This window comes from Coregonus lavaretus, assembly GCF_964263955.1.
Source record: "Coregonus lavaretus genome assembly, chromosome: 2".
Classification (NCBI taxonomy): Eukaryota; Metazoa; Chordata; class Actinopteri; order Salmoniformes; family Salmonidae; genus Coregonus; species Coregonus lavaretus.
Window position 1 is genome coordinate 9738612 of NC_139989.1, and position 14323 is coordinate 9752934.

At 42.5% G+C, this 14323-nt stretch overlaps 1 protein-coding gene across 1 annotated transcript; it reads right to left on the minus strand.

The window, feature by feature from the left end:
- Positions 1 to 284: 284 nt before the first annotated feature.
- On the minus strand, positions 285 to 13789 carry LOC311104467 (phosphoenolpyruvate carboxykinase, cytosolic [GTP]-like). The gene is made up of 10 exons (XM_084146312.1): positions 13158 to 13789; positions 5984 to 6196; positions 5440 to 5624; positions 4731 to 4937; positions 4290 to 4477; positions 3773 to 3935; positions 3259 to 3474; positions 2269 to 2406; positions 1703 to 1798; positions 285 to 1472 (listed from the first exon to the last, which is right to left on the minus strand). Exons 1-10 carry the CDS (start codon positions 13187 to 13189, stop codon positions 973 to 975), a joined length of 1938 nt encoding a protein of 645 aa, XP_084002438.1. The 5' UTR covers positions 13190 to 13789; the 3' UTR covers positions 285 to 972.
- Between the last annotated feature and the right edge of the window lie 534 nt (positions 13790 to 14323).

Below are 14323 nucleotides of genomic sequence, written 5' to 3' on the forward strand. Positions count from 1 at the left end.
TTTCCGAAGGCACTGTAAGCACTTGTGACAACTGCTGTTGTAAAAAGGGCTCTATAAATACATTTGATGGATTGATTGAGGAAAGAAGACACAAGGGTTTGTAACAAGACAGGAAGTTGGTCAAGTAAGTGTAAATAGCCAGACTGATGATCAAATCTACTGGTCACTGTTCCCCTTTTCTTTAATACAGTTATCTTTATAATGATATTGTATACAGTCCATGTATCTTTTTAGGAGTTATCATGTCCGTTTTTATGTTGTGTTGATCAAAAGACACAATTGAGGCTGATTGAGGTTGTTTATTAATTGCATTGTAATAAAAACCTTTAAATTCAATTTCCATTCAATCTCTTGCTCTTATTGGTTCAACATTTAACATTTCTTAAACATTATATCATAATCATGCATTTTTAATGGAAACAATACAAGTTGCCAAAAAATGCGAATGAATCTTTCCCCCAATGGAATTCAGTTAAAATGTTTTGGTTTCCCTGAGCCAATCAGATGTATTTCCTCCACATGTTCCAAGCCAATGGCCATTCAGTAATCCCAGTGACTAGTGAGAGGCCAGCAGAGCATTTCAAAAGATGTTAATATTCTGCAAAATGTTACAATTAATATGGATATTAAACCTTGTTATGATCATAGATGATTATTTGGGCTATAGCTTGTAAACAAACATCCAACGCCTTTATTGCAAGATGTCAGTAAGGCACTACTACACATTGATTCTACTCACATATCCATTGACAGTGAGTGACGACTGATCTGCATTCGTCAGTGATGCAGTCGCATCATATCATTGTATTTTCTTACAATTTAGAACCTTTGCTTTACATCTACCCACATATACTCAATGCAGTTTCCACCAAACTGCAATCAGTTGGTCAGTCACTTTTTCTTACCCCCCACCCTACCCATCCCCACCATATTGCAACATCAGTGTAGTCCAATAGTCTAAACTTTCTCTCTTCAACTCTGAGTCATCTGGGCCTCCGCCTCTCCATTCCTGACCCTGTCCTCCAGAGCCTTCAGCTCTCCCTCCACCTGTTGGGGGAGGTCTGCTCCCACCTGCTGGGTAAAGTATGCCCGCAGCTCCTGGGTCTCCTTCTCCCAGAAGGCCTTGGGCAGGTCGAAGAGGGCCCCCATGTCCACATTGCTGCCCAGGCCATGCAGGTTGATGGCTCCCTCCTGTGGCACCCAGCCCACCATGCTCTTCTTTGCTGCCTCGTCCTCCCTCTCGCGGCCGCAGCGTTTGAAGATCCACTCCAGCACGCGGGCATTGTCCCCGAAGCCTGGCCAGAGGAAGGAGCCCGACGTGGGGTCCTTACGGAACCAGTTGACGTGGAAGATCTTGGGCAGGTGGGTGGGGCCCTTGCGGGTCTCCATGCTGAGCCAGTGGGCCAGGTAGTCGCCGAAGTTGTAGCCGAAGAAGGGGCGCATGGCGAAGGGATCATGCATGATGACCTTGCCTGGGGGAAAAAAAGCATTTTAATGAAAAGGTCATTGCTTTATACATTGTCACTGCTGGAGAGGAATCAGGGAATACAGTATACCACCAAATCAGGTGATATTAGTCCTAGATATGTTTTTACTGTTCTATTCTATTATTTTATTTTGTACTCTATAGACAGCTCATATCCATTTAAATTACGTTATAACTAATGTAATTCTCTTTAATGAGGTTTATGAGGTACTGTACCTTTGTACTCAGCAGCTGCTGTTGCCTCAGACCTCATAGAAGCTCCCACAAACACACCGTGCCGCCAGCTAAACGACTCGTACACCAGAGGGACACCTGGGAAAAAGAGAGGTCAGAGGTCAGGACATGGCCAACAGTGTGACATGGAGTGTCCCACAGTGACACACTGGGAGCAAGAATATTAGAACATACAATTTCAAAACAGTTATAATACAGAATCATTTATATTCCAGTTACATCAACCAAACTGAAGCCCCGTAGCCCCGTGTAGCTCAGTTGGTAGAGCATGGCGCTTGCAACGCCAGGGTTGTGGGTTCATTTCCCACGGGGGGCCAGTATGAAAAAATGAATGCACTCACTAACTGTAAGTCGCTCTGGATAAGAGCGTCTGCTAAATGACTAAAATGTCAAATGTAAACTGTATAATTTGTAACACTGGATATACCACCAGAGGCTTGCTGTATAGGAGTGTCTGCTACATGAATAAAATGACAATATAATATTATTATTGTGGTAAATGACAATAAACCAGTATTTTAGTAATTGGATCAGTAGATGGCACTCACCCTCTGGCCTTCTACCCCCGAAGATGATGGCATCGATGGGCACTCCCTCGTCACTCTCCCACTGTGGGTCGATAATGGGGCACTGGGCCGCCGGGGTACAGAACCTGGAGTTGGGGTGGGCACACGGGGCAGAGTCTCCTGTGGAAGAAGAGAAAGAGGGTGAATACTATTAACAGAATAAAACATTATGACAGTATAGAAATTAGTACATTAACATTTCTACAACATTTGATTTGATGGTATGCATATAAATAACTTAGAAACATGATTACATTGTTATTAATGCTACTAGACTCATGTATAAATGCTATGTAGTGATTTACTAAGTAGTTTATGAGCAGATGTTATACTTAAGTGTTACTGTGTACTTTCTCTACCCAATGACAACAAAAGGACAGTGTCACACCATGTCACCAGGTGGCACTAGTGAGTCACCTCTACCTGCCCACTATTAACACAATTCTTAAATTTTTTAATTTATTTAACCTTTATTTAACTAGGCAAGTCAGTTAAGAACAAATTCTTATTTAGAATGACGACCTACCAAAAGGCAAAAGGCCTCCTGCAGGGACAGGGGCTGGGATTAAAAATATAGGACAAAACACACATCACGACAAGAGAGACACCACAACACTACATAAAGAGAGACCTAAGACAACAACATAGCATGGCAGCAACACATGACAACACAGCATGGTAGCAACACCACATGGCAGCAGCACAACATGGTAGCAGCACAGAACATGGTACAAACATTATTGGGCACAGACAACAGCACAAAGGCAAGAAGGTAGAGACAACAATACATCACGCGAAGCAGCCACAACTGTCAGTAAGAGTGTCCATGATTGAGTCTTTGAATGAAGAGATGGATATTAAACTGTGGGTCAACTACAGTGAGTCAACTCTACCTGCCCACAGCCCACTGTTTACACTACAGTGAGTCAACTCTACCTGCCCACTATTAACACTACAGTGAGTCAACTCTACCTGCTTTCCAGGATTTGCCATGCCAGTCAGTCAGGGAGACCCCTGCGGCAGGGGGGTCCAGTCCCTCCCACCATACCCCTCCGTCGCTGGTCTCTCCCACGTTGGTGAACACTGTGTTTTTGGCGATGGTCGCCATGGCGTGAGGGTTGGTCTTCAGGGACGTGCCGGGAGCCACGCCGAAGAAGCCGTTCTCTGGGTTGATGGCCCTGAGTTTACCTGAGGAGAAAGTGACAAGGTGAGTCACAGAGATACATTAAAGGATTTGTTCCTTGAAGGAAGTGATGTTCTCAACTTAATAATTTCCTCTCTAAGAAAAGGAGGGGAAAGGACTTGACAAGTGGGAGTTGCTGGTTATAGTTGCAATGGGTTGTACAATTTGTCTGGCCATGAAATGAATAACATGAGTGTGAAGCTCTAGTATGTTACTGTTTGAGTCTTTACTAGTCGGTCATTGTCTTTACTCTACAGAAGCTCTGAGTCTCAGAGTGTGTTGAGCGTGTATCCCTCCTTTCACCCTGGCTGTCAAACTTCATCCAGGCGATGTCGTCTCCCACACACTCCACAGTCCAGCCAGGCAGCGCAGGCTTCATCATGGCCAGGTTGGTTTTCCCACAGGCACTTGGGAACGCCGCCGCCACGTAACGCTTCACTCCCCAAGGATTGGTGATGCCCAGGATCTGGTGGGGGAGGAGTGACAGAAAAGAGAGAAAGAGGGAGATATTTTCAGAGAGGGTGGGTGTTGCATTGACTGGGCAGTTTCTCCGGTAATGTAGGAACATCAGAAGGAACTAACTAACTACTCACTGCTACTGTATGAGGCACTGACTGTGTCACATATGCTAAGATCTGAATCTTGCAACCCATCTCCTGATATTGCAGGTCAGCACAGAAATCACTATTTTACTCACTATGATCCCTGTCTTTGACCCCCGTCTGCTCTTCATGTCTAAGATACAGTATTCCTGTTGGAACCACTCCAAAAAAGGGAATACAGTCCTGTCTGTGCACCCCTATCGGGTCCCTGTTCTCACCAGCATGTGTTCAGCCAGCCAGCCCTCATCCTTGGCGATGCGCGAGGCGATCCGCAGAGCGAAGCACTTCTTGCCCAGCAGGGAGTTGCCTCCGTAGCCGCTGCCGAACGACAGGATCTGCCTGGTGTCTGGCAGGTGGGAGATCAGCACCTTCTCTGGGTTACACGGCCACGAGTTGACCAGGGGAGCTGGGAGGAGAGGAGGAGGAGGTGGGGAGCATGGGAGGAAGATGGTGATGGAGGGGTGACTATGGAAGCAAGGGATGGAACGAGGTGAGGCAAATGATGCTTGAACGGCATGTATGGCATACTGCTGAACATGTTAAATTATAATTATGTATAATTATGTAGGAGATGTGATATGCAACAATGTTGTTGTTTTCTAAGTTTATGATATAACTTACAAGATGGAGATAGAGAGACAGTCTCTGGGCAGTGGTACCTTTCAGTGGGAGAGGTTGCCCGAGGGAGTGCTGGCAGCGCACAAACTCTGCCCCCTGTGCCAGCTTGTCCATGACTGGGGTGCCCATGCGTGTCATGATGCCCATGCTGGCCACCACGTAGGGCGAGTCCGTCACCTGCACGCCAAACTTAGACAGCGGAGAGCCCACCGGGCCCATACTGAAAGGGATCACATACATGGTTCGACCTGAGGAAGAATGAGGAAATTAAGTAATTAAAATGAACATTGAGAGTTAGACATTATTTCCCATTACAGACAACTCTCAGTTGGCTAGTTGAAAGCCTTGGTGTCTCAATAGAATTTGACCCTTTCAGAGAATCATTTAACCCCACACTTTATTCCTAAACTCTACCATTTGATACGTAATGACTCTTGGCCCTCTTACTGTCTAAGTTGTCTAATTAGTCCAAATTGGACTTCAGTAGTGTAACATTATAACACTTGACACAACGATGATAGTCAACTACAACACTTGCCACTGACGTCTTAGCTAGTTATTTTGGAGGTTTAGGCCCAGTTTTCTGTTAGGCAAAAAAAGGCATTTAAAAAAGTGATAAACCCAATTTGAATGAAGACTGACACTCCATTACAGACAACTGATACAGACAGCTGAAACTATAGAGGGGTTGTGTTAGCCTCTTGTCTGAAAGCCCCAGAGTAGAAAAGTGTGTTGTGTACAGTACAGTACCTGCCATGCAGCCTGGGAAGCGGTCCTTTCTGGCCTTCTGGAAGTCACCCTCACTCATCCAGCTGCCCAGCTGGCTCTTAGCCCCCCCATCGGGGATGGGGATGGTGTCCCTCTGGTTCTTGGTGACGATCACTGTCTTACTCTCCACGCGAGCCACATCCTTGGGGTCTGTGCGTGCCAGCCAGCTGCCCAGAGAGAAAAGCCATAAACAGACTATTAATTACCTTATCATTCTTTATGGCAGTGAGTATAACAGGCCTGGAGTCTTTCGTTGATCTCCAGGGCCACAGTGGAAAAAGTGACCCAAGAGATTCTTTGATGTATGACTGATATTGTTTCAGATTAATATTACCGAGCCATACAGATTACTTTGTTTGACAGACTTACTCTCAATAACGTACATTCAATTTAAGAATTCTTCACTAACCAGAATAATATTAATGTATTCTGCTCTACATTAACTTAGCTCGCTAGCTAACTTAACCTGCTTTGTGACATAAAGACCCAGATTCCTACTGTTCACAAAGATCACAGCAGCACTCACCAGTTCTCATACTTCGGTAGCTTCTTCACCATGCCCCCTTTCTCCAAGCCAGCTAGGATGTGAGCCGACTCTTCTGCAGTCCCCGTCACCACATGCACATTGGCCGGCTTGCACTCATCCATCGCCCCCTTCACGAAGTCAGCCACCGCTGGGGGCAGAGAGGGGATCGAGGCCAGGGAGCGGACCCCCACGGATGCCCCAACGCCACCCCGTCTGTACCAAGACACAGGGTGGTAACAGTGGGTGTGTTACGGAGGCTTACAGGGAGGGAACTGTATTCAAACATACTGTATCATACAGACATGATATTAGGTTGCTGGCTGATATCAGCTGTAAGAGGAGCAATACTATGATAATTTAGCAACTCGCAGTTATCAAATAAGATGTGCTCCAAATGGATATCAAATTTAAATCTGGTGTTAAAATAGGCAACACAATAGGAACAACATTTAAACACTAGGTAGCAAGATGCACAATGGTAGCAAGATACACAATGGTAGCAAGATACACAATCAACCTCTTCAGTATGGTTTCAGGGATGCAATTCTATGGAGAGCAGATTAAAGGAAAAAGTGTCACTACATTCCTACTATTACTGCTAGTATTAGAGCAATCCACACGTAAATAATGCATTGGTGTAATCTACTAATGTAGTGTCACTGAGGAGTAGACTTCGGTTCTTCTCCAATCGCATTCTTGGGAATTTTGTTTTACCTAAACCACGGCAAGCACTGTGAATGTGTTACTTCTGAACATAATCTAGAATAACATTTCATTATCAGATGTATAGTTAGAAACAAATAATATCCATACATGTTCACTATTATTCAATCATCTGCGCGAGACACAGACATCACTATGACCTAAAACTCAAATGACTTTTAAGAGGAAAGGCCATCGACAGACCAGATATATCCCAAACCAGCTTGGTTTTCCTGCTCTTCCTTGGGCTCCTTAATTATATAAATGAGTGGCAGGAAGTTGCCATTGGGATGCAAACTACAGCCTAGGGCACTGCAACCTGAGACTTCAGCTCAGAGCTCTTTATAATGTTGGGGGCACATAGGGGGGCTTTCTTTTGTTTGTTAACAGCACAGTGTTCACAAACAAGGGCAAAACACAATCAGTTACAACATGTGTTAGCGCTCCGACTAGCTGACTAGAAACACCAGGCACGATGGTCAATGGTTTGACTCCAAAAAACTCTGAGGAGGATTCTGTGTCCTCAGATGCACTCTTCAATTGAAACTTTGTTTTTAAAAAATAAAAAATACTCCTTATACTGACGTGTCTAGGAACCTCTGGAACTGGTTTGGCTACCTCTTTGTCTCTAGGAGCTGCATTATAATTTGACTCACATTCCAACTCATGGCTAGGTCTATTGACTAATTTGGCTATGAATTTAAATCACACTATTCTACCTTGGTAGCTAGTTGAAAGACAGGTTCCGTTAAAAGTGCTGACAAAGTCTGTCCCAATTGGCTGCATTGTGGGTGTCATTAAACTTCCCGTGTACACAACAACTGCCATTTCTAAAGGAAGGGGTAAAGGCTGCCCAGTGTCCTATTTGCAAACTGAGAATATAGATTGTTGTTGATGGGAAAATGCCCAATGTCACAGGGAACAAGTATTGTTTAAACACTGTTTAACCATTTATGTTATGAGAAGTCATCTTAGATCTTCTCCAGTTTATGAAGTCTATTATAAGTGACACATTTCTGCATGTAGTCGACCAGATGTGTGTATTGAGAAACTTCAGACTGGGAGGGAGGGAGAGAGAGACCTTTTGCCCACAAAGTACTGGGCAGGAAAAGAGAGAGCAAGCAAGCTGACAGAAAATGAACCAGGAGAGGAGAACGGTTAGGCTTTCCACCCTTTCCTCTGTGTATAATGCCATTCTCAGGAACAGGTCACTGCAAGCAGACTAAACTGAAAATCTATTGAGTACATACTGTAGGAGCGTTTGTCCTGTCATGCAACCAATGATCTAAACTATACAAGTGCTGTTCAATATTAACAGAATATAATTACTTAGGAGCCCAATCGTTAGAGTAATCACTTGAGTGTCTGTCTATAACTTAACTAACAGTAAATAAGAATTAGGGAGCCGAGAGTGAGTGGTTGGTTTCTATTTTTCCTTTAAACCAGGGATCATCAACTAGATTCAGCCACGGGCCAATTTTTTCTTGAGCAGATGGTCAGGGGGCCTGAACATAATTACAAATAATTTGTTGACTGCAAATTGACCGCAAGAAGCCCAAAAAGATATAATATTTGACTAAAATATAATCATTTCAAAACATACTTACATTTGTAATATAATGCTTGGGAATTCTTGAGAACAGATTTCCAAAATATAAATAACTTGGAGCTGATTTCCTGGTGTTTTTACAGTCTTTTATGTATGTCCAACAATGAAAAAAAATATATATATAAAAATATGTTTTTTTTTTGCTCAGAAAACTTTGGGGCCAAATAAAACTACCCCAACTAGCGGCCTGAAATAAATCTCCCTCTCCTCCGTTTCACCTTTGACCTCTGAAAGCTCCCTCTCTCTCCCTCCCTCATCACTCCTCTTTACCCATCACCCACTTTTGACAGATTGTCATGGTAGATGTATAAGGTAAAGGGAGAGAATGTGCTCAACATAACGTTTGCTCGTATGTATTGTATAAGCTCCAAAAGTCCCAGCTCCCACTACAAGTACCATAGCAGCACTTCTGTACAAATCTACTTGTGTAATTTTGCAATGCAGCTCACCATACCTAAGTATGATATGTTACGAATTGCAATTTGTACAATGTTACGAATTTGCTAAAAGTATGATATGTTACGAATTCCAATTTGTTGTGGCTAACGTTAGCTAGGTGGCTAACGTTAGCTAGGCTAGGGGTTAGGGTTTAAGGTTAGGAGTTAGTTTAATTAACCTCTTAAGGATCGGACCCTTTCTTTAAATTTTCGCCTAAAATTACAAATCTAAATGCCTGTAGCTCAGGACCTGAAGCAAGGATCTGCATATTCTTGATACCATTTGAAAGGAAACACTTTGAAGTTTGTGGAAATGTGAAATTAATGTAGGAGAATATAACACATTCGATCTGGTAAAAGATAATACAAACAAAAATTATATGGTGATACAAAATGTAAGTTTACACACTCCCATATATGCAAATATCTTTATCTTGGCCAGGTCGCAGTTGTAAATGAGAACTTGTTCTCAACTGGCTTACCTGGTTAAATAAAGATGAAATCAAATAAATAAATAAAAAATAGACCATCGCCATTATATGGATCTGTGCCATTCACTTTGAACTGGACTGTTTTTACAGCATGAGCGGTCGTGAGTAGATGGGCTTGTTTTAAGATCAAAGCAAGAGCTAGACGTAGCGACGTATGCACATTTGTACATTCATATCCTTTGCTAATTAGTGAGTTATTAGCCCAGTTATAGATCATTTGTAGTCAAATTAGTGGGGGAGTGACTGCTTCCTGCATTTCTAGACACCTTTGAAAAGTGAGTCAGGCAAAGATATTTTTTTTGTCTTAAAGGGGCAGTGTTTTGAGACAGGCTTGAATACGTTGTTTTTTTGTTGTTGTACTTTTTTGCCCTTTTCTCCCCAATTTCGTGATATCAAACTGGTAGTTACAGTCTTGTCCCATCGCTGCAACTTCCGTACGGACTCAGGAGAGGCGAAGGTCGAGAGCCATGCGTCCTCCGAAACACGACCCTGCCAAGCCGCACTGCTTCTTGACACACTGCTCACTTAACCCGGAAGCCAGCCGCACCAATGTGTCGGAGGAAACACCGTACAGCTGGCGACCGAAGTCATGCGCCCGGCCGCCACAAGGAGCCGCTAGAGCGCGATAGGACAAGGACATCCCAGCCGGCCAAACCCTCCCTTAACCCGGACAACGCTGGGCCAATTGTGCGCCGCCTCATGGGTCTCCCGGTCGCGGCCGGCTGCGACACAGCCCGAGATCGAACCCGGATCTGTAGTGATGCCTCTAGCACTGCGATGCAGTGCCTTAGACCGCTGCGCCACTCGGGAGGCCCAGGCTTGAATAAGCTAAGTAGCCAATAGGCGAGGGTAGCATAATTTGTCTGATTCTCTGTAATAATGATATGGGAATAATTATGCATTTTATTTTGTAAAGTGGTTTCTTGCATTAAACACCACAACAACATTTTCAGTCACCTCCTTGTCTGAAGGATAAGTGGATAAACAAGTTAGTTTATGGAATGAAGGCCTACATTGAACATCACACATTGGCTGCTACTGTAGGCTGAACGATAGAACACCTATTTCCATGTTAAAATGTTATGGGATGCATTGTTTTTTATGGTAGGCCACTCTGGTAGGCCTACATTATGATCAAATAGCCACAGTAGCCTACTTAACCACTGTTAAAACTAACTTAAAGCGGGTGCAGCCTCATTGTTCACAGTAAACATGCACCGGAAGTTGCACAGAATTTTCATAATGTTCAAGTTTGCGCTCAGCAGACCAGAAATTTGCTCAGTGACCAAAAACATTTGAGGGAACATTGCTTGTGACTACTGTGATATTTACAGTCAAATTGAGCTGCGGAGCAAGAATGTCGCGTTACCAGCCACAACAAAAGGTAAGGCAAGGATGTAATGTCAATTGAAAAGTAGAATTATCTTTAGCCACCACGCTCCTCAGACTCTCCTTCATATCTCGTAGTGGGAATAGGGCCTAGTCAGGGAGAGATATGTGAGAACAAAGATAGCCATGAAAATGTATAATTTCTCAACCTCTGTGGCCCTCTCTTTGGGTTCCAGCTGGGCTTTGCTTAGTCTCATTTCCACAAGGACAATGCAACACGCCTCCAAAAATGTAGACGAATCACCATGCACCACACACAGTCACACCCACACTGCCCCAAAATGTAATGTTAATAGCTTGGTCCATAGGGCATTTTCAGGAACTGAACAGAAATGCACGTAGCACAGTAAACATACAGTAAACATTCATTCATCATACATAAACATGCAGAAGTAAGGCATTGAAACGTCTATGTCAATTAGGCAGCTACACAAATCCTGACAGTGCACTCTCTTGACAATCTCGAATTTACTATGATGCTGTTTCAACACACACATATACACACACCAATAACAAATGCATAGTAGACACAAAACATAGAACCCTCTCAAGTTTGTAAGACTGACAGACAGTGTCATGCAGTTCATTCTGAAAAGTAAGACAAGATGCACTCAAGACTGCTCACATACTTGTTAGTCTCTGTGTGACGTCACCAAACAGCCTAGAGAAAGAGTGGTGAAGAGAAAGTGGAATGACAGAGATTCAAATCAATAGGATCTTGAAAATCTGTCCGTCATTTTCTATCTCAGAGGTGAACAGCTTTTGAAATCTGGTCAGTCAGGTTTGTGCACCTCCAAATCGGTCAGACACAAACCAAAACCCACAATGTTGTGTGTGCTGTGCTATATGTCTGTGGCATTTTCTATTAAGATCTTTCTTTATAGTTCAGTGACATTGGGGTCATTCCATGTCATTTCAGCAAGCCATTACACCCACCATCTCAGATTGTTTTGAAATCATTTCTGTAGTTAGAAACAGATACGATTAGCATTCCTGAACCATTATTTTGTTGAAATGTTATTTGATTTATGAGAAATAATAAAAACGAATTGATGCCACCCAAATTGTCCCTTTTAATTTATAGGATTCACATAATATTCAACAAATTATAGTACCCAACAACTGATTTGAACCAAACTTCATCCTATCATTGAGTAAGACATGAGGAATCCAATAAAATGGTCAAAAGCCACCCACCGATCCCCAACACTCCACGCCAATCCCACCCTAACAACCAGTATACAGTATCAGTTCTCTATGTTTGACAAGTAGTATGGTTCTGCTTCTTGGAGTATTGTCTCTTCACCTTTTGTAATGTACTCCCTGTGAATCTGGTGATGTTTTATTGCACCTGTTTAGAGAAATTAGCCATTGAATTCGCTTGCATTATTTACCATAAATTAGTGTGAAAGTAACAGGTTTTGCCCACTAGCTGCCGCTGTTCCTGCTACTACCACCACACGCTTTTAACAATTTTGCTGGTTTAAAAAAAGAATCACAACATTTTCTTTGCAACTTTGGATAGAAAACCAAAAGCTTTTGCTCATGGTGAAAATAAATTGTGTGGGCAACTGTGTTGTCAAGCCGGTCCTCCATGAAAGCAATTCAGTTTGTCGTTCTCTTAGCAACCTAATACTTCAACCCAACTCGCCTTGAATAGTCCAACAACTGGCAGCTCTCTGAGGGCTATCCTTATGGTGCAAATCTCATATGAAGACTTTGCCTACAAGCCCAAAACTTTCATCGAGAAATGGGCTAGTGAATAACATTTTGTGAAAACCCTAATAAAATAAAACAATTATCGGAAATGGCCAAGTTGGGTGCAATCAATTAGCTTATTTTCTCAGAGATCAAATTATATTTCAACAAAATAATGTTTCAGGAATGCTAACCTTATCTGTTTTTAAGTACAGAAATGATTTCAGAACAATCTGAGATGGTGGGTGTGGAAATCCTCTTTCTTGTGATTTTTGGAGGTGGAATGACTACTCATTGGCTATCTTGGATTTATTCTTTCCTCTGATCATTTTAAAACGAGACTGTCAATTTCACAACAAATGACAATCAAGTTGGAGATGATGAATGGCTAATTGCAGTGCTTTGCATAGTCTTCAATAGGATTTACCATTCAACAATGAGGATATTTAATCCTTAGTTTATGGACATGTAATCTCTAGTTCATGTATCCTTAACATTTGGTTACAATGGATCTCTGATATTCCCTGAGTTTGCCATCATAAACATATACCCTATCATCATAAGAAGGATGTTTGCATAGGATTGCTGCCAACAGCCATATCATGAGCGAGATTGCGATAACTGGTAAAAGTATCCTATCCACGATAGTGATATTACTAATTCATGACAATTAATTTTATACCATCATCACCATTCCATGATTTGCCTACTGCAGTTGCAACATTTTAAATATTGCAAGGCTGCGAACAGGTCAAATAGACATCAAGTACACTATATACAGCATACTGTGCCATGGTTAGTCAAAAAGGAAATATGATGTTTCAAATTGCAATACGCTAGATACTCACCTTCTGATAACTCCAAGCAAAAGACACGACATATTGTAAAATACTAAAATGGGTTAATAAAATAAAAATAAAATAGATATCTTTACAAAAAGACGAGAGACGTATGCGCTTTAGGACCAACCACAACTCATATCTGATTGGCCTATGAAGAAGAACTCCAATGTTGAGGTAACCTGGTGTAGGCTAATGAGAGAACCTTGTACTTTGCAACACGTGTAACTTATCCGAGAGGCATACGCCTTGATCCAGGTTCTGCGCTTCGTTCTCCAAACCGCAGCCTGTTGATGATGCCTGATAACTTCAATGCAAACAAATAGCCTACCGATTGCTTACATGCACCAAGCTAAATGTATTTTTCTTTCGTCAAGTAATCCAGCAGTAGTCTAGGCTATTGATAACGTAGTTCTTCGTTAAATCCGTTCAGCAAAGGTTAGCTATAAAACAGGACTGCCTGAAAACAAATAATGAAAACAAATAAAAGGTCTGCGAGGTGTTTCTCATGTTAAACGTAATTGCTTTCAATAACACAGCAAAGAGGAAAAACAAAGTACAGCATTTCATACAACTATCATATATCCTGTCCCTGCTTCTCCATATCCACTGTTTACAGCCCATGCAACAAAAACGCCTCTACCGGCTGATGCAAGTTCTGAAGTTCCTATATCAGCCAAGACAGAACAGCCACGGTGGTGACTGGCACCGACGGCATATGGATGGAGAATCAATTGTTTAGGAAGATAGTTGTCCGCTTTTGGTGTGTGCTCGAATGGGACATGCAGAGTCAGCTGAATAAATGCAAAGTCGCTTAAAAAGTAGTACAGCGGAAGGATATCTCATATTGACAATTGGCTACTGAAATTATCTTGACCCAGTTGGTCTAGGTGAGGGCAATCCAAAAGTGTTATTTATAATGGCCATAATATGGTAGGCCAACCTGCGTTATTACACCCACGCCATATGCCAGTGCTTAATTTGAGCCGGATCCTGCCGGAACAGGATCAGCCAACACTCCGCTTAGGCCTGTTTCGTTCCGGAACCTATTTGGCCGGATCCGGTACCTCTCGTGGCATGAAAAATAATTGTCACTTTTTGAAATGTAAAAATTGTAATAAACGCGATCAAAGTTCATTCGAGTTGCCTCTTCGTTAATTCCAAATATTATTTAA